General features: G+C 36.2%; 1 protein-coding gene across 1 annotated transcript in view; it reads right to left on the bottom strand.

Annotated features, from left to right (window-relative positions):
- Window positions 1-21,851, bottom strand: part of LOC126248621 (potassium voltage-gated channel subfamily H member 2) — a 963,280-nt gene that overhangs the window by 74,985 nt on the left and 866,444 nt on the right. Inside the window, exon 15 of the mRNA XM_049949786.1 lies at window positions 16,336-16,500. Within this exon, the coding sequence (XP_049805743.1) occupies window positions 16,336-16,500 (165 nt within the window). The remainder of the gene's footprint in view (window positions 1-16,335; window positions 16,501-21,851) is intronic.

Below are 21,851 nucleotides of genomic sequence, written 5' to 3'. Positions count from 1 at the left end.
AGTTGTTTTAGTTGAGCAACTGATTTAATTGCCGATTTCTTAATTTCTTGAACAATTAAATACAGCAGAAAATATTTTAACTTAATATCACATAAAAGATAAACCAAAGGTGTTGAAATGTTGGAATATGCATATGATATTACATAATTTATTTTTAAACCTGTTAACTGTGTATGTATGGCACTCTCACTACCAAGTTAGAATTTGGTGAGATTTAGGCTGTGGTGAAAATATCTTGCAATTTAATGAATTTACTGGAATTACAGTTAAGTTTTTCTATTGGGAATGAAACCATACAGAATCACAGTTACAACAATATGCTGAATAGAGACTGGGGATGTCAAACCAGTATACCTTGAAACAAGCAACTGTATCCACTGAGTTCAAGTAGTCAGTGCACTAAGAATTTCCTGAATTTAATGTCACTTAAAACGAGGACACTCCATCAACCTATACATGCAGATTAGAAACAGTTGTTTCATTAACAAATGGTAACTAACCATCATCAGAGCCTCTAGCACCATTTATAACTTCATTTTTACTGTGAAAAGTTACAGCATAATTACAGACTAAGATTATGTATTACAATGAACTCTGTAGTGGATGAGAAAATATACAGTCATGCACTGGTTAAAGAAGCCTGGAAGAGACTGTAGTGAAGTACCAAGCACTGCCAACAGCAGTTATAAGTGAAAATAATTCCATAAAATATCAGCTGATATCAGGCAAAAAACATTGGACAACTGCAAATGACATGTGCAGAACAATCACCATGATGCTAAACAGTGGACAAAGAAGCATATATCTGCATATATCTACACTGTTTACCAAAAATAAAATCAGTCAGATAGAAATTAGAGCACAAAAGGACAAACGGTTCTACAGATACAAAAAGATCACATGAGCTAGAGGCTGCTGAACAGATAGGAATAAGGCAAAAGTATAACAAAAAAAATTAAAAAGGATAGTAATCATATGAAAATTAATGGAGAGCAAAAATAATTTTTGGGTTGAGAGTTTCACTTATAATTCATTTGTTGGTTTCTTGGTTTGTAGTTTCATTTACTATTGCTGTGCTATTATCTCTGTGCCTTTCATACATGCACAACAATGTATTACACATTATTTTCTATGGAAATTGCTTTCTTGTTTCTTTCTCAGGATTAATGTACTTACACTGCCTTCCCCTTCATACGTTTATAACTCTCCCTCAGTATTACATCTGATAAAGCAATTGGAACACAACATTCAAACATAATTTGAGTCATATTTCTTACCTTTGATGTATGTTTCATAATTTCATTTGTGCGAAAAAGTGTAAGCATTTTCACCAACATGCAAGGTCAGAATGATACTATCTATAGGCATGATATAATGAAATAAATATAGAAAGGAGCTTCCACTTACCTAGTCCAAACTGGTGCACTTGAAAAAATCTAACTGAATAACAATCTTCTGTAATGAAGAGTTCTTTTATCTACCAAAATGCAAGATAGTGCTAAAAGGTGTGAAACGATTGCTGGAGGAGATACACGATGGTATATTAACAGCAAAATCAGTAATAAATAAAGAAACGACAATTATATAAGTAGATAGTTGAGGAGAAGAAAAATTAAACAGTAAAGTAGAGAAAAAGACAATAGGAAAATAAAACAACAGGACACTGAAGGGAACTCAAGCAGGAATGAGGGAGGGAAAAAGGATCATTGAGATTTTGGGAGGAACTGGGATGGAGAAGAGATGTATGGCATAGATGACAACAGGAAAGATTTAAATAAGTTAGGAATGTGAATGGTGAGACGTTATCATATGCAAAGTTATGAAATACTGATAATGGAGGCTACAGTCCTCAATTTTCCCTTTAGTGTGCAAATACTCACTTCATGGTTGTTCTTTCACATGGAAGACACTGTGAGATTACTATGTGTAACCAGTACTGATTATCATTTGTATTTACTCCCATGTTAATGGCAGCGTATCTTTCATTATATCAGTGCAAAACAGTGAGCAGTAGTTGTACAACATATGATATATATAATAATGAAATACCACAGTGGACTCTTGTTTTTAGATTATATGCTTCACAGTGATGGGATTGGAATAACTAGTGATAGGACAATGCATACAAGAGTAGTAAGAATCACTTGCATCATGAGCTATTCTACTTTCCACCCAAAGGTACATGTTTTGAGTTGCCCTTTGAGATGTGCACGAGTGGCTCATTAACTTATTAAGATATGAATCTTCCTACTTCTTTTAGCTGTCTTTCATACTTTATAATTCATTCTTGCTACAAATGCCTCATGGTAATGGACACCTGTTTTAATATGGGTCAGGTCTATTTGTTGCCATTAGGTTTAATATATTTCCATCATGACTGGATTCCTAAACTACCACATTCTAGGCATGTCTACACCTACATCTACATCAACATGATTACTCTGCAATTCACCCTCAAGTGCCCGGCAGAGATTTCATCAGACCACTTTCACATATTTCTCTACTGTTCCACTCTCTACCAAGTGGGAAAAACAAATACTTAAATCTTTCTGTGCAAGCACTGATTCCTCTTATTTTATTAGAATTATCACTTATCCCTATGTACTGTGAGAAAATAAAATGCCTACAGCCATCCTTATGAATTTATTTATTTTGTTGCAACCAGTTTCAGCACTTCAGTGTGCCATCTTCAGGCTGTAATTGATGCAGAAGGGGGTTGACACAACCCCTATATATATTGCATCAGCAGCGAGCATAACTGGAAACGCAGCTTATCTGAAAACTTAGGTGTCAGCACTCTAACCACTTGATGGTTAGAGTGCTGACACCTAGATTTTCAGATAAGTTGTGTTTCCAGTTATGCTGGTCACTGATGTGATATATATAGGGATCATGTCAACACCCTTCCACATCAACAACAGCCTGAAAATAGTGCACTGAAGTGCCGAAACTGGTTGCAACAAAATAAATAAAATCATAAGAATAGCTGTAGGCATTTTATTTTCTCACAATAGAAAGCGACCATCATCCCAAAGACCCCCTGTTAAAAGGTTGAACATACGAAAACTTTCCCCCTATGTAGGTGGGTGTCAACAAAATATTTTTGCGTTTAGAGGGGAATGATGGAGATTTAAATTTCATGGATGATTCTCACTGCATAAAAAATCCTGTGTTTTAATGATGGCCACTCCAGCTTGCATAACATATCTGTGACACTGTTTCCACTATTTCACAGTATACAAAAATTATTTCATGACATACAAAAGTTGGTTCCCTTCTTTAAACTTTTTTTATGTCCTCAGTCAACCCTACATGGTAATGAACCCATATCATGCAGCAGTATTCTAGCAGAAGACAGACAAGCATAATAGACATGTTGTACCTTCTAAGAGTTCTGCCAATAAAATGTAGTTTTTGGTTTGCCTTCATTCCAGTTTAAGTTGTTCATAATTGTAATTACTAGGTATTCAGCTGAATTGGCAGCCTTTAGATTTGTGTTATCCATCATGTAACTGAAATTTGACAGATTACTTTTAGTACTCATGTGTATGACATCACATGTTTCATAATTTAGCATTAACTGCCACTTTTTGGACTAGACAGATATCTTGTCTAAATCATTTTGCAATTGGTTTTGATCTTCTGATGACTTTACTGGACGTTAAATGACAGAATCATCTGAAAACAATTTAAGATGGCTACTCAGATTGTCTCCTACATTGTTTGTACAGATTAGTAACAGCAGAGAGTCTGTAACACTTCCCTGGTGAACACCAGATATCACTTGTGTTTTACTCACTGACTTCTCATCAGTTACTATGAACTGTGGTCTTTCTGACATGAAATTATGAATCCAGTCACACAACTGAGATGATACTTCATAGGCACACAGCTTGATTGCAAGCTAGTTGTGAGGAGATATATCAAAAGCCTTTTGGAAATCTAGAAATATGAAATCAATTTCAGATCCCCTGTTGGTAGCACTCATTACTTCATTAGAATAAATAGTTAGTTGTGTTTCACAAGAATGATATTTTCAGAAATTATGCTGAATATGTGCCAACAGATCATTTTCCTCAAGGTAATTCATAATGTTTGAACACAGTACATGTTCCAAAGTCCTACTGAAAATTGACATCAGATTGTTAAGTACAGAGCTATTATATCAGCATACCCTACAAGGAATGTAATTGGTATACAGTATGGATTGGAGGGCTTGCCTTTATTAAGTGATTTACGCTGCTCTACTACTCCAAGTATATCTACTTTTAAGTTACTCCATGTTGGCAGCAGTTCTTGATTTGAATTCTGAAGTAGTTACTTTGTCTTCTTTGGTGAAGAACATTTGTAAAACTGTATTTAGCAACTCTGATTTAGTGGCACAGTCATTGGTAACATTACCTTTGCTATTGCACAGTGAAGGTGACCACTGAAGAACAGTGTACCAATTATGTCAGTTAAAGCGACAGTCTGCTTTAAATATGTGGATGTTCTATAACTCTGTCACTTCAAGTGAGAGTTTGTACCATAAAATCATAATTTTAACACTATATACAAGTAAAGATTCTGCAGCTGTGGAATACCTTTGCATCATGGAATCTCATGTGCAATAGTATACACATAAACTTGAAGTGCTAATGTTCCACAAATACTATTTATTCAACAGAGTAGTTAATTTTGGTGATTGTACTGCAAGTCATATCATGTGTACCAGAATTTCGCATTTCTGTCACTGCAAGTTGTGCCACTGTGGATCTCAACAAATAGTGTGTTACTGATTAATGTCAGGATTATTTTTCTTTTAAACATATTGACGAAGGAAGAGATACACACCTCTTCACCTGTGTAAATGTGATCTGTAAAATTGGAACTGGCTACCAACAATGTGAAAGTGCTAATAAAGTTGGTGAAGCCACTTAAAAATTAATCTTTTGTGTGGTATACATTATTTGGTGCTATCCTTTATAGTGTCAGTTTCAAGCATGTTATTTCAGAAATACAAGATATGGGACTTCAAGGTACCAAAGCTGATTGCATTGACAGGTAAAGGGAACATCACAACCTACCCAATGAACATGATGCTTTGACAGATGTAGCTTGATTTGAATTTTGCAGTATCCATGCAGGTGAATAGAATGGGTGGATTCACCACTGCTGCTATACAAGGCTCACTGACTATATCCATATAATCAAGCTACAGTCCACTATGCTAGCAGTTCATTCCCAAACAATGGGTCACTCTGTCATGAGAAGGGTGAGAAATGGCACTTGGTGAGTGTTGTACACCTTGGTGTAACTGTTATAGTCATTAGCAGGTGACTTGTGGAGCACTTATACTAGTTTCATGGCAGGTGTAGGGGTGGAGGAAATGAGGCTCATTTCTTACCAAACAAACAAAACTCTAAACTATTGAAACACAGTGTTCATTGAACACTAAACATGCTAATCCAATCACATTATAATATTTACCTACTACCTATAGTTTACTTAACTGGGAAAGACTAGTTTGTATGAGATTTGTACATATTATTTTACTGTTGGATAGGTAATATTTAGTTACATACAAATACTTACTTTATTTAGTGTTTTTTGACATTAGCTGGTTGCATGAGAAAAAGCACTGGAACTGAAGATACAATGATACCAGAAGCTTTTACAAAACACAGCCATCTGTAATTCCCATTAGTTGAGGGAGAAACAGTTAACAACATAATATATTTTAGTTATCATTACAAATGGCCCTTTGTACATTTTTATTACACTTTCTAGCTTTCTTCAAACTGATACTTAACTGATGCATCTGTACGTGCACTGGGGCAACATGCAACTCAGTCACTGGAGTAGGGATGGGGTTGAGTGATTCCCATTGCTGGGTATGCTGTTGTATGAAAGTACTTTGGGCTCCTTACTCATTGTGGTGGTTGTTTTGTAGATTTCTCTTCCTCATTTTGAAACTATTCTGAGGCCTGTATCCATTAATGTTTTAGACTTCCTAGCATTGCATTTAATTATTGTTCTGGAAGACTGCTTCAAAAAATGGTTACAAAAATTAATAAGAAATATGTTGTGTTTAGAATTTCTGTTTGGCTCCTTGTAAACATCACCTAATAAATAAGTTTTAAGCTTTTTTTTAAACTTTCCATTTTTAGCCATTAATAATTCTCATTGTTTTCTTTGAGTATTTCTGGACTGTACATGTGGCTAACTGTGTATCAAGATCTAACAAGTCACTTATCACAGCATTGTTACATATTTGATTAACATGTGCTTGCTTTTTAAAAAAATTTCTATAAGCATTATACTATCTTCAGCTACTCTTTATAAAGAAGAGCCACATTCAGATAATATCTTCAGCTATTCTGTTAATTCTTCTTCTACTTCTTCTTCTTCTTCTTCTTATCATCACCGTCATCATCATTATTTATGATTAATGCTGAATTATAAGTCACTATTAGCATCTCGAGATCACTATGTCTTCGGTAACACTCCCTTCAGAAATTTAAATTACACTTCTGGCCATTAAAATTGCTACACCACGAAGACGACATGTTACAGACGCGAAATTTGACCGACAGGGAGAAGATGCTGTGATATGCAAATTATTAGCTTTTCAGAGCATTCACACAAGGTTGGCGCCGGACGCAACACCTACAACGTGCTGACATGAGGAAAGTTTCCAACCGATTTCTCATACACAAACAGCAGTTGATCAGCATTGCCTGGTGAAATGTTGTTGTGATGCCTCGTGTAAGGAGGAGAAATGCGTACCATCACGTTTCCGACTTTGATAAAGGTTGGATTGTAGCGTATCGCGATTGCGGTTTATCGTATCGTGACATTGCTGCTCATGTTGGTCGAGATCCAATGACTGTTAGCAGAATATGGAATCAGTGGGTTCAGGAGGGTAATACGGAATGCTGTGCTGGATCCCAATGGCCTCGTATCACTAGTAGTCGAAATGACAGGCATCTTATCCGCATGGCTGTAACGGATCGTGCACCCACGTCTCGATCTCTGAGTCAACAGATGGGGATGTTTGCAAGACAACAACCATCTGCACTAACAGTTTGACAACGTTTGCAGCAGCATCGACTATCAGCTCGGAGACCATGGCTGTGGTTACCCTTGACGCTGCATCACAGATGAGAGCGTCTGCGACGGTATACTCAACGACGAACCTGGGTGCACGAATGGCAAAACGTCATTTTTTCAGATAAATGCAGGTTCTGTTTACGGCATCATGATGGTTGCATCTGTGTTTGGCCACATTGTGGTGAACACACATTGGAAGTGTGTATTCGTCATCGCCATACTGGCATATCACCCAGCATGATGGTATGGGGTGCCACTGTTACACGTTTCAGTCACCTCTTGTTCGCATTGACGGAACTTTGAACAATGGACATTACATTTCAGGTATGTTACAACCCGTGACTCTACCCTTCATTCGATCCCTGCAAAACCCTACATTTCAACAGGATAATGTACAACCACATGTTGCAGGTCCTGTAAAGGGCCTTTCCGGATACAGAAAATGTTCGACTGCTGCCCTGGCCAGCACATTCTCCAGATCTCTCACCAATTGAAAACGTCTGGACAATGGTGGCCGAGCAACTGGCTCGTCACAATATGCCAGTCACTACTCTTGATGAACCGTGGTATTGTGTTGAAGCTGCATGGGCGGCTGTACCTGTACATGTTATCCAAGCTCTGTTTGACTCAATGCCCAGGCATATCAAGGCTGTTATTACGGCCAGAGGTGGTTGTTTTGGGTACTGATTTCTCAGGATCTATGCACCCTAATTGCGTGAAAATGTAATCACATGTCAGTTCTAGTATAATATATTTGTCCAATGAATACCCATTTATCATCTGGATTTCTTCTTGGTGTAGCAATTTTAATGGCCAGTAGCGTAAAATCACCAGAAATCAGTAATACTTTCTTTTTGCCTAATAGGCAGAATAGTAAGACATAAAACTTTTTCATGAAAATTTTGCCATTACCCAATGGGGACCTGCACATTGTAACACTAACAGGCATTACAGTGCCCAACATTCACTCACAAGTACATCTTTCATTACACTTATCTTTTTATACACATTTGAATTTATATTCCGTTCTTCATGAATGTTGTTGTTGTGGTGTTCAGTCCAAAGATTGGTTTGATGCAGCTCTCCAAACTACTCTATCCTGTTCAGGCCTCTTCATCTACAAATAACTACTGCAACCTACATCGTTCTGAGTGTGCTTACTGTGTTTTCTCTTGGTCTCCCTTTATGATTTTTACCCCCCCTCCCCCCCCCACACACACTCTTCCCTACAATACTAAATTGGTGATCCCTTGATGTCTCAGAATGTCCTGTCAACCAATCCTTTCCTTTAGTCAAGCTGTGTCACAAATTTGTTGTCTCTTCAATTCTATTCAGTGTCTTCAGCATTCTTCTGTAACACCACAGTTCAAAAGCTTCCATTATCTTCTGTTTAAGCTGTTTATCATCCTTGTTTCACTTCCATACATGGCTACACTCAAAATAAATACCTTCAGAAAATATTTCCTAACACTGAAATCTATGTATATTGGATGTTAACAAATTCCTCTTCTTCAGAAACACTTGCCATTGTGAGTGTACATTTTATAACCTCTCTTCTTCTGCCATCATCAATTATTTTGATGTCCAATTTGCAAATCCTTTTATCACTTTTATTGATGTTCATCTTATGTCCTCCTTCCAAGACACTGTTCATTCCATTAAACTGCTCTTCCATATCCTTTCCTGACTCTGACACAATTGCAATGTCATCAGCAAACTTAAAAGATTTTATTTCTCCAAACTGAACTTTAATTTGTATTCCAAATTTTCCTTTTCTTTCCTTTATTGCTTGGTCAGTGTACAGATTGAATAACATCAGGGATAGGCTACAGCTCTGTCTGACTCCCTTTTCAAGCAGTGCTTCCATTTCATGCTCCTCGATTCTTATAACTGCTCTCTGGTTTCTATACAAGTTTTAAATAGCCTTTTGCTCCCTGTATATTACCCCTGCTACTTACAGAATTTTGAATAGTGTATTCCAGTCAACATTGTCAAAAGCTTTCTCTAAGTCTACAAAAGCTATAAATGTATGCTTGCCTTTCCTTAAACTGTCTTCTAAGAGAAGTCACAGTGTCAGTATTGCTTGTGTGTTCCTACATTCCTCCAGAATCCAAACATCTTCCCAGAGGTTGGTTTCTACCAGTTCTTCCTTTCTTTTTTAAAGAATTCAAGTTAGTATTTTGCAACCATGACTTATTAAACTGATGGTTTAGTAATATTCACACCTGTCAGCACCTGCTGTCTTTGTAACGGGAATTATTATGTTATTCTTAAAGCCTGAGGTGTTTTGCCTGTATCATACATCTTGCACACCAGATGGATTAGTTTTGTTACAGCTGATTCTCCCGAGGCTATGAGTAGTTCTGACAGAATGTCATCTACTTCAGGGGTCTTGTTTTCACTTAAGTGTTTCAGTGCTCTGTCAAATTCTTCTCACAATATTGTATTTCCCATCTAATCTTCTTCTACATCATATTTCTTTTCCATTATATTGCCTTCATATTGCGTTGCACTGACCTTATACATACTCCTTCCACCTTTCAGCTTTCTGTTCTTTGCTTATAACTGTTTTTTCACCTAAGCTCTTGATATTCATACAGCCACTTCTCTTTTTTTTTTTCAATGACCTCTTTAATTTTTTCTCATTATGTGTACATTTGTATTCCCTTTCACATGCTTGATTTGCAGTATTTTTATATTTTCTCTTTTCATCAGTTAAATTCACAGTTAAATTCAATATCTCCTATGATATCCAAGGATTTCTACTAAGCCTTGTCAATTTACCTTTTGATGCTCTGCTACCTTCACTATTTTATCTCTTAAGGCTAACTATTCATCTTCTTCAGCATTCCTTTTTTCAGTTCTAGTCAATCATTGTGTAGTACTCCTTCTGAAACTCCCAATAACTTTTTGTTCTTTCAACTTGTCCAGGTCCTGTCTCCTTAATTTCCTATCTTTTTGCAATTTCATCCATATTAATCTACAGTTCATAACCAATAAATTGTGATCAGAGTCCATGTCTTCCCACAGAAATATCTTACAATTTAAAATCTGGTTTCAAAATTTGTGTCTTACCATCATATAATCAAACTGAAAGCTTCCAGTGTCTCCAGGTCTCTTCTATGTATACAACCTTCTTTCAGGACTCAAACCTAGTGTTAGCAATGATAAAATTATGCCCTGTGCAAAATTCTATCAGGCAGCTTCCTCTTTCATTCATTTCCTCCAGTTCAATGTGGTGGGTGTGGGCTTAGTATCTATTCATTTTATTATTCATTTTTAAACCTACTTTGGCATTACGCCTTTCTGATTTTGTATTTAGTACCCCATATCCACCTGATCACAAGTCCTGTTCCTCCTGCCACCAAACTTTACTAATTTCCATTATGTCTAACTTCAACCTATCCATTTCTCTATTTACATTTTGTAGCCTACTTGCCTGATTAAGGTATTTAACATTCTGAACTTTGACCTGCAAAATCCCAGTTTTGTTTCTCTAGGTGATCACATCCTCCTGACTAGTCACCAGCTGTAGATCCTAAAGGTTCACAATTTTTACCTCCAGAATATTTTTCTCAAGATGATGCCTTTACCATTTAACTATACAGTAGGGCTGCATGCACTCAGGAAAGATCACAGCTGTAGTTTCCTCTTTCTTTCAGCTGTTTGTTATGATTAGATTAGAGATTAGATTAGATTAATACTTGTTCCATAGATCATGAATACGACACTTCGTAATGATGTGGAACATGTCAGGTTAATAAAAGATGTCTGTAGAAGATATTACATTACACAAAATATTGCATGACACTAATGTTTAAGTTTTTTTTTTCCCTCCCTTAATTTATATCTAAAAATTCAGCAAATGAGTAGAAGGAATTGTCATCTAGAAATTCTTTTAATTTATTTTTAAATGTTGGTTGGCTATCTGTCAGGCTTTTGATGCTGTTTGGTAGGTGACCAAAGACTTTTGTGGCAGCATAATTTACCCCTTTCTGTGCCAAAGTCAGATTTAACCCTGCATAGTGAAGATCATCCTTTCTCCTGGTGTTATAGCTATGCACACTGCTATTACTTTTGAACTGGGTCAGATTATTAACAACAAATTTCATAAGTGAATATATATACTGTGAGGTTACTGTGAGGATCCCTAGATCCTTAAATAGATGTCTGCAGGATGACTGTGGGTGGGCTCCAGGAATTATTCTGATTACACGTTTTTGAGCAATGAATACTTTTCTACTCAACAATGAATTACCCCAGAATGTGATGCCATACGAAAGCAGTGAATGAAAGTAGGCATAGTAAGCTAATTTACTGAGATTCTTATCACCAAAATTTGCAGTAACCCTAATAGTATATGTAGCTGAACTCAGACGTTTCAGCAGACCATCAATGTGTTGCTGCCAGTTTAACCTCTCATCAATGGACACACCTAAGAATTTTGAAAATTCTACCTGAGCTACAGACTTCTGTTCAAAGCCTATATTTATTACTGGAGTTGTGCCATTTACTGTACAGAACTGTATATACTGTGTTTTATCAAAATTTAAAGAGAGTCCGCTTACTGAGAACCACTTAATAATTTTGTGAAAAACATCATTTACAATTACATCACTTAGTTCTTGGTTTTTGGATGTTATTGCTATACTTGTATCATCAGCAAAAAGAACTAACTTTGCATCTTCATCAATGTGGAATGGTAAGTCATTAATGTATATCAAGAACAGTAAAGGACCTAAGACTGAACCCTGTTGGACCCTGTACTTGATAGCCCCCCAGTTTGAGGAATCAGCTGTTGTTTTAACATTACATGAACCACTTATTTCAACTTTCTGCATTCTTCCAGTTAAGTATGAATTAAACCATTTGTGCACTGCCCCACTCAAACCACAGTGATTTAGCTTATGTAAAAGAATTCCATGATTTACACAATCAAAGGCCTTTGAGAGATCACAAAAAATACCAATGGGTGATGTCCGGTTATTCAGAGCATTTAATATTAATATGAATATGACAACTCACTTATCTATATTAAATCAACATAAAGATGCTATTAATTTGTAAGCACTTGCAAATACAAGTGATAAAATAAGTGCCAAATTGAAAACAGTGGTGAGGCTGATGATATTTTCCTTAACAAATCATTGACTAAGACAATATACATACCATTAATACCAAAACTGTAGGGGAGGATGTATATAACATGCAGTTGTTGGCAACTGTCAACATAAGATAATGTTGTCCACTGATAACTGAACATGTGCTGAGGACTGGGATATGGCCAACAGTGAGCTAGAGGTCAGTATCAAGGAAGTTTTCTTCAGATTCAGGAAAGGATCAAGGGAACCATACTTTTCTACTTGTATACCTGTTCTTATTTATTTACTTACTTACTAACTTAACCTGATTCTGATATACTTCAAGTATAGAGGACATGAGGGATTTGCATCCAGAAAGAGGTGAGAAAGGAGGAGGATGGATGGAGGACCATTTCCAGAATTAAAGATACTAGTGAGTGTAAAATAAATAAATATATATGCATGGAAAGAATTTGACAAGCAAATGGAAAAGAACAGAAAATATCATGAGAATTTAGTATTGAGAACCACAGGAAGAGTGAAATAAAGACCTCTGAAATAAATGAAAGACAAAAATTGAAACATCATATCAACAGAGGCAGAAATAATGGAGATATTGAGAGAATATACTCATGAGTTATTTGACTATGTGCAAATAAAGAGTGAATAGTGTGGGACAAAAAACAGAATTAAGAAATAAGAGGGGCCAAATAAGAACTGGAAGCAAGCAAAGTGCAGAGGGTATAAAAAACTAATTGGAAAGCATAAAGATACAGTGGTACCATGACAGAAATGACTAAAACCTTGAGGAACAAAATGGAAACCTCTTGTTAAAAAATCACGGTGGATGTGTAGAAGACACAGAAAATCACTAGAGATTGGGAAGCCACAGTAATATTCCCATATTTAATAAATACACTAGCTGGTCAGAAGTATCTGGAAAACCCTATTTAAAGCAGAATTGACTAAGAGAAGCCACGAGATGCAGACCCATCACTGTAAAAGGAGGTGGGGATTATTGTGTTGTCAGTAGAGAAACAGTAAAGATGATCAGCAGGAAATCTCTGCTACATATAATGTAGACTAGTCTTTGGATGTCACTTGAGTAACAAATGCATCAGGGATATTTCAACCCTTCTGCCCAATCTGACTGTTGGTGATATGGCTGTGAAGTATAAATGCAGAGAAACAACCCCTAGCTAAACCATGACCAGGCATGAAATCAGCAGAGGAAATCTCTCTTGGGTTCCAAAGTGCAACCAACAGACCAGTTAGCACATTGACTGTGCATATGGAGTTAAAATGAATGGGATACAGTGCTTGAGTAGCTCCTAATAAGCCATACATTTCTTTAGTCAATGTTTAGCTATGCTTGAGGTGGTGTGTAGAGTGATGCCACTGCACAGTGAGAGACTGGAAACAAGTTATTTTGAGCGGGGAATCATGCTACACAATGCGGCAATCCAATAAAAGAGTCAGGATTTGGAGAATGCCTGCAGAATGTTATCTGCCATTATACATAGTGCCAACAGTGAAGTAAGGAAGAGATGGTGTTATAGTACGGGGGTGTTTATCACAGTTAGGTTGGGGTCCCCACATTCTACCTAAGAACAGGCAAAATGTTGAAGGTTATGAACACATTTTACAGCATTGTGTACTGCATACAATAGAGGAGTAGTTCAGGGATGATGATTGATTGTATCAGCATGGCAATACACCCTGTCAAAAAGCATCATCTGCGAAGCAACAGGTTTTGGACAATAACATTCCTAAAATGATCTGGCCTGCACTGAGTCCTGACCTCAACCCTTTGGGATGAGTTAGAACATTGACTTCTTTCCAGATACCAGTGCACAGCATCACTACCTTCTCTGGCTTCAGATGTTTAGGAAGAACAAGCAGCCATTGCTCCACAGAGATCAAGCAGTCGTAAAGGCAAAGTATGGATCGACCCCATATTAATGTCCACTAATAGGTTTCTGGATAGTTTTGGTCAGATAATGTACATCCATGAGTTATTTGATTATGTGCAAACAAACTGCAAATAGAATAGGAGAGAAAGTAGAATGAAAAATTAAGAAGGACCAAACAAGGACTGGAATGAAGCAAAATTCAGATGCTAACCTATGGGACAGTAGCAGCAAGACACAGTTGTATCACACTGTAAATGATTAAAATCTCGAGGAAGAAGGCAGATGACTTCATATTTATAATCATGATACATGTGTGGAAGACAAAGACAATCTCTAGAAACTGGCAAGCAACAGTAATAATTTCCATTTTTATGAAAGAGGATAATTTTGTGCATAATGATCACAGAGGCATTTAACTGCTATCTGTACTTGTAAAGATCCCCATAATGGTTGTAGAAACTAGATTGAGGAAGCTGGTCAAAGACAGATTATAAGATGGGAAGCAGGGCTTTCATCCTAATGGAGGTACCTAAAATCTCATTTTATACTTAAAATGCCCTGTCAAAAACTTATAGAGAGAAACAAGGCACCTAACACCATTTCAAGACGTGAACTACAGAAGTCCTTACAGGAATGTGGGGTCAATCAGTCTTCATATATATCCTACAGGAGCCTTTATGCAAAATGCAGAATCAATGTGAGAACAGGAAATCAGAGCTCTGCTAAATGAAGTATGACGAAAAGAGACCAGCAAGGCTGTAGTCTCAATCTTCTGCTTAGTCAATAAAAACTCAAACACAGCATCAGTGTACAGGAGACAGAGTTGAAGGAGAAAGAAATTGAGGTTGTTGTTGTTGTCTTCAGTCCTGAGACTGGTTTGATGCAGCTCTCCATGCTACTCTATCCTGTGCAATCTTCTTCATTTCCCAGTACTTACTGCAACCTACATCCTTCTGAATCTGCTTAGTGTATTCATCTCTTGGTCTCCCTCTACTATTTTTACCCTCCACGCTGCCCTCCAATGTTAAATTTATGATCCCTTGATGCCTCAGAACATGTCCTACCAACCGGTCCCTTCTTCTTGTCAAGTTGTGCCACAAACTCCTCTTCTCCCCAATTCTATTCAATACCTCCTTTGAATTGAGCAATATGTATTAAAAACTAAAACTATGATTATAATAAACAAAGGGGAAGAATTGGATAAAATTACAATGAATGGGATCCACTAGAATCAGTTTTTAAATTTAAGCACTTGGGCTCTATCTTCAGAGCAGATGGGGAATTGGATGAAGATAACAGGGAACAGGGCAGCTAGCTATCTGTTTTATGCAATCAGATGGCAATTTTACCACAAGAAGGAGATATTGAAAGGGACGGACATAGATCAACTTAAATTTTGACAGGAAAACATATCTTCAACATGGATTGGTTACAGTCAGGAAATTTTGCATATCAGCTATACCATCTGCCCAGATGAAGAACACATCATCAATAAATGAGAACCATGACAACAGCTGAAAATCACTGGTCTCCAAGAATCCCTTCTTAAGCATTCTGTAAAGAAGTTGTGAGAAGAAGAAGAAGAAGATACTATCATTGCTGCCACACTAGAGCTACCAAACTCTTCATAATTTTGATTCTCAAAGGTGGAACAGTTCTTGGCGAATTTGGAATTTGTTAACAAAGATAAAGAGGTAATATAGGCTTTTTTTTCCTTTTCCTGGTCAGAAAAGATTGAGAAAGTGCTGATTAGTGTGTAAGTCATAAACAACAGGAGCAATGAATTAGGAAAGTGTGCCAAAAAAGTACTTGATCAGAACAGAAATGATGTCAATTCTGAATGAGCCAAGAAATGGTTAGTATCTTTAACTTATGAATTAAATTGTTATATACAAAGTTGCAGAGCCACAGAGCACTATGAATCCAGTAACAATGCACATTCTTTACTTACAAATGTCTATAAGCATATATTTTATATTCAATGTGTAATGTATAGCATCTGGTACCTCACTAAGACAGACATGCTTTTGCTCACTTCTTACCAGTACGCCATATGCTTTGGTCTGACATACTTTATATTTTATTTTTTTACATTCATAATTACTTACTTCAAAACTTTTCAGCAATAGTGGCACAGATTACAAACTATACATTAATAAGAAAAAAGTCTTACACACATACATGAAACTATAAAAAGGAAAAAGAAAATAGTATCATCTTGAGAAATCTGCTGCCCTGAATGGACATACTTGGAGTTTGATGGTGAAGCAATGGCTGGTTCTCTTTGGTGCAGCAGTGGACCGATACAGCAGGAGATGGGCCCACGTTTGGAGTACCTTGTGAGTGCTTGCCATTTCCATGGCTGCTGGATTTCATGAGGGAGTCCAGTGCTACCACCGTGTTCGTCAAGCCACCTATGATGTTCAACTAGCATCAAGCAATGTGCTAACTATTACAGCTTGGCCTGTAATTACTAATTAACCAGCATGCCAAGCTCAAACAGCAACTACATGTCAGAAAAGCTAAATTACAATATTAGTTTTATGTGACAAATTGTTCATTTCCCTTTGAATATAATATAAGTATCCAGTGATTTAGTATTAGTGTGCAACTTTATTTATCAAAAATGTTTGTTTGATGTGACTGATCACATGAAGGTGAGATATTTTCAGCAAGCTGGGAAAAGCATAACAAGCCAAATACTGCCACAGAGTTCATAGTTTAAGTATGCTAATATCTCATGAGGATCCTACAATGTTTTGCTACAGCATAGTGCTAAATAAAGCTCTTTTGTTTACATCTGAGTAAGTTTGTTGAAAATTTGCAACATTTAGGTAAGATGTGGCTCCATAAACTTTTCCATAATATTAATTGATAATATTCATATCGGGTCTTCAGCCGGAACATAACATTATCTTGATGACATTATGTTCCAGCTAAAGACCAGATACAAATATTATTTAGGTAAGATTCTTCTCCACAATCTGCCAGGAAATGTAAAGACAGTAAATCCTATTCAAACATTACACCTTTTTGATAAACCCAATAGCTTTTAATTAATTCAGATGCTTGGAAGCTCAATAGGTTCTTAGTAAAGGAAACATCTGTCAAATATTTACGTCATGTAAAAAATAAATCAATGCATGAAACCTAAAAAAAAAATTCAATATAAGAAACATAAGTTATACAGGTGGTTAGACAATAATATCTATCCTTAAAGCTATTCTCATTTATTCTTCATTCTCAGTTGCTCATTTTTGCAAAAAGAAGTGCAACTGAGACTGAAAAATACATGAGAATTATTTCAAATATCAAAACACCTGCTCATTCTGTCAGGAAGAATATGTTCGCTATAGTGAGTATCTACTGTTATTTAAAAGAAACTGGCACTTTTTGCAGCTTAAGAGTAATACAAATTTTAAACACAGTACCCTTTCAAATAGAAGAAAATTATTCTTAACAATAAACATTCATCACCACTCCCTGTACTAAAAAAAAAAAGAACTACACAGCATATGTGAAAGATTATTTCTGCTGATTATTTGAGTAATCTTACTTTGCTAACATGACACAGAAATTCAGAAAAGACAAAATTCTTTGAATCGATGTAAAAGTATGCTTTGCTTCAAATGTCTGAAGTAAAAAATACTCGTAGGTAAATGCAGTACAGAAATGATCAATATCAATGTGACCATGATGTTCAATGCTGAACATAATAGCCACAGAGATTATTAAGAAATTCTTTAAAGAATCACTGAGCATGGCTAACATTTTTCCCATGTGTGATACTATGATGTGTCATATTTAGTGAGGACCCCAGCAAAATAAAACACATTAAAGTAAAACAACTTATTTAAAATAGTTTGAAGTGGGTACAATGTCAATAAGATAAATAATGCCACTGATCACATGTAAATAATCAGTTTTATGTTAAATATGTCTAAGATAATATATATAAGCTTAATTTCAGAAACAATAATTGTTAATTATTTTTTGAGCAAAGGAGACCACTCACCAAGCAGTGGAAGTACTGAGTCATCAACAGGCACACACAAAATAGAAAGAAAACTTATGACCTTTGGGAATAAATTCCTGTCAAACTAAAGTGCAAATACAAATGTGTGTGCACACAACTCACACACGTGTGTGTGTGTGTGTGTGTGTGTGTGTGTGTGTGCGCGCGCGAGCACGTGCTATAGCTCGACAAAGGATTTATTCCAACAGCTAGCAAGTTTTCTTCCTCTATTGGGCATGCCTGTCAAGTACTCAATTCTTCTGCTATTCTGTGAATGATCTTTACTACTAAAGTATTTTCATCCTGTCAGAACTTTCCTTACTATGTTAATTATTTTCCAATTAAATAATGAAAAGTCCAGGCAGGAAAATGTTAAATATGCTCCAGCCCAAGACGCTGGAGTTGGCGGTCATTTGTGCATGAGGTATGCTTGCTTGTGTGTGTGAATGGTGTGTGTCTCTCTTTTACCTATGAAAGCAGTGACAGAAAGCTTTACATAACTGTCTTTTAATTGTGCCTGTCTGCAACTTTACATGTCCTCTTTATGGTAAGTTGTTAAATATTTTGTATATTTTTTGATATTAGGATATTTTCTTTCAGGTTTACTAGGAAGTAAAAATTAAGAAATTAGATCGAGGGAAATAATTGTGGAAGAGAAATTCTCTGCAAGCAAATGCATATAACACAGCAGTTCACAGGAACTGTATCCACGTGGGAAACTTTGTGCTCACATTTACACAGTATCAAGGCAGCAAGTATTGAGATATACACAAAGTTAGGTCACAGGATGATAAAACTTGATCTGCTTATAACAAAGAGAATGAAAAAAGCTCTGAGCATTTACATGAATGAATGACCTCATTCAAAGAGGAATCGTGTGTAACATTATGAGCAGCGAGATCGAATGCCGCAGGGCATACTAAATCTGACAGGTCAGTGGTGGGTTGGTGTGAACTTTTGTTGGAGTGGCCAGCTGTCAGACAGAGAGTGACAGGTGAGCCAAGTGCAGTTGAAGGCAGCTAGCGAGCCACGAGGCCTCATGCTCATCAGGGTTTTCCTGGGCGGAAAGAGGGATATGTTAAAAGTGGCACAGTCATGGGATGAGTGGAGATGGAGGGGCCTGAGACTTGGAATGTCATCACTGATACAGTTTTAATGAAAATATGTAAAATGCCTTCCAAGCATGGTGGAAAGAAATCAGTGATGGCTTTGGAACTGTGGCAAGTGGAAGGGCTCATTGAAGATAAATCTATATTAGAAGCTTTAATAGTTAAATTATTAGCATTATTATCATTATTGTTTATAACAAATTGTAACAACTGAAGCCATCATGAAAGACACACTTGTGATGCACCAAATGAAAGAGGACAATGCCAGCAACATAATGAACAGATTACCTTTCTAGTTAAAGAAATATACATAAATGTTATAAGCAACTTAGTTTATTTATGTAAACAGAGCCAGAACTGCACAGAGACACATATGATCTTATCTCCAAAAGTTTTCTTCTTTAATATTCTAATAACTTTTGATGTATGTCTAACTACAGTTATGATTTATAAAGTAGGTCAAGTGAGTGTTCTGACTCGAGTTCTGAATCACCACATTCAGTACAGAACACAGCCACATGTGCTGCTTCTTTGGGCTATTAAGTTTTCTTACTTCCTATGCTCTTGCAACTTGTTGCCCTGTGACTTCTTCCTCTTTCCTCAGGTGAAGAAACCATTACATGGCAGCAATTTCCAAAATAACGAGGAGGTGATTTTTGAAGTGGAACTTTTCCTGAACAGTCAAAGTGCAAATATCTACAACCAGGATCTTCATCATGTCACCCAAGATTGGGAAGCATGTCTCACTGATGGGTGAACATATAGGGTAGGACTAGCCAAGTTTCATATTCATTGCTTGATTTTATCTATGTGATTATTACAGCTTTATGACAACCCCTTGTATGTAAGAGTAAATATAGCAGTTTTTTTGTTGGTACCTTCAAACTGTTTTCAATAATGGAGAGGGAAATACAGCACAGTTTCCTTTTATCCATCTACAGAATAAATCTCTTCATGGTAAACAGGATGAAGCCCATGACATTTACTGAACAAGGGAAAGTAAGAATAAGTAGCTGTGTTAATTGTCACTCTCAAAGAAAAGCAATTATGTTTGCCAGTGCTCACTGTAGTACATAAAGACGGCTTCTGATAGTGACATCAGTTCAGTAATGTACTTTCTGAGACATTTATCACCATTTGCCTGTGAAAGCTCGCAAAGAATGATACACTCAGTGTTCATGTCAGCAGATGACCAAGAAAGTGCAAAATAAATATAGCAGTAAAACAACAGAAATACTAAACACTGTACTAAAGGAGATGGACTACCTCTATTGGAAAAGGAGCAGGAATCTAGAAGTAATTTACCCAAAAAGTACATATGTGAAGTATGAAGTAAAAGATTACAAATAAGGCTCAAAAGAGCATAAATACATAACAAATTACAATGTTTTTTGTATTAATTTTTTGCAGAATATAATGTGATCACTGTAATATAATGTGATCAATGTAATTTTTGTGTACATGAATGTAAAAGCCAACTTAGAGAGATAATAACAGTATTTTCAATTGCTGCTTCGTGACTGTGCTGTGGTGAAGAACCTCAGCTGTATAAAGTTTCATAGAAGAAATGCAGTGTTTTCATATTTCAGTAAGTTTCTTTTATTATGAATGGCACATAGGCAGAAAGAAAATTCTGTTTACAGGATCTGCTAGTGCAGAAATTGTGCGAAGGAAAAAAAAGCACCTATAAAGTAATAAGATTAGTGATACAAACAAACTTTATTGTGACTAATACCTAAGAATTTGATTTTAGTAACAAGTATTAAAAAAACCCTTTACTGTTCTATGCTTATGACGATTTTGTACTAAAAGCACACTTCATTCAAACAGAAAAGGAAAATAATTGAATATTTCAAAGTTAGTGTTTAGTATGTCTTCTGTGGGATCTGAGTCACAAGAACAATATAAGTATGATGTGGAGACACTCTGAAAATAGAGACATAGAAAATAGTGTTGATGAAAACTTATGTTTCTAATTTTTGGAACAAATGGAGTGGCATATGGAAAATTAATTACAGAAGTCTTACAGTAAATGATATAAAAGAAATTATATTTCATTTATTGTAGTATGCAGCAAAATCCTTGGTTTGAGTTCTATTATGAGAAGAAGAAATATTATGAAAGCAAACAAATTGAATGGAATCAGTGTCCATACTGTTTGTGATGCTAATGGATGTGTTGCACATGAATTAAATTTGGAATAATTATGTCAAACCAGGATATTCAGTATGACCCTCATAATTCCTAGCATGGCATATTAAAATTTTGTCAGCTTTAGTAACCTCATCATCAAAAAGATTTTAAACTCTTAATCTTCTTTCCTTAAAATTTTATACCATTGCTCATGAAAGAAGAAAACTTCTAAGGAGCATCATTATAAACAAAATTTAGATTAATCAAAACATGTGAATTTTAAAATTTTCCCTGCAGACTGAATGTTCAAACAAATTTCAGGCTTTCCCACAACATCCCACAACATTACAACTGGGCACCTGCCAGTCATCCTCAGGTAAGCCAGCAAAGATTTACGAAGACATCCTCCATTCCATAGTATATAGCACACTGTCAGTATTCCACGCATGTGTCAAAATCATGTTGAGGGGCTGACCATACTACCTGGCAGTAGCACATTCACTGGTGG

The sequence above is a fragment of the Schistocerca nitens genome, chromosome 3 (assembly GCF_023898315.1).
Source record: "Schistocerca nitens isolate TAMUIC-IGC-003100 chromosome 3, iqSchNite1.1, whole genome shotgun sequence".
NCBI classification, from domain to species: Eukaryota; Metazoa; Arthropoda; class Insecta; order Orthoptera; family Acrididae; genus Schistocerca; species Schistocerca nitens.
The sequence above is the reverse complement of the archived record's forward strand: the minus strand, read 5'-3'. Positions and strand labels throughout refer to the sequence as shown.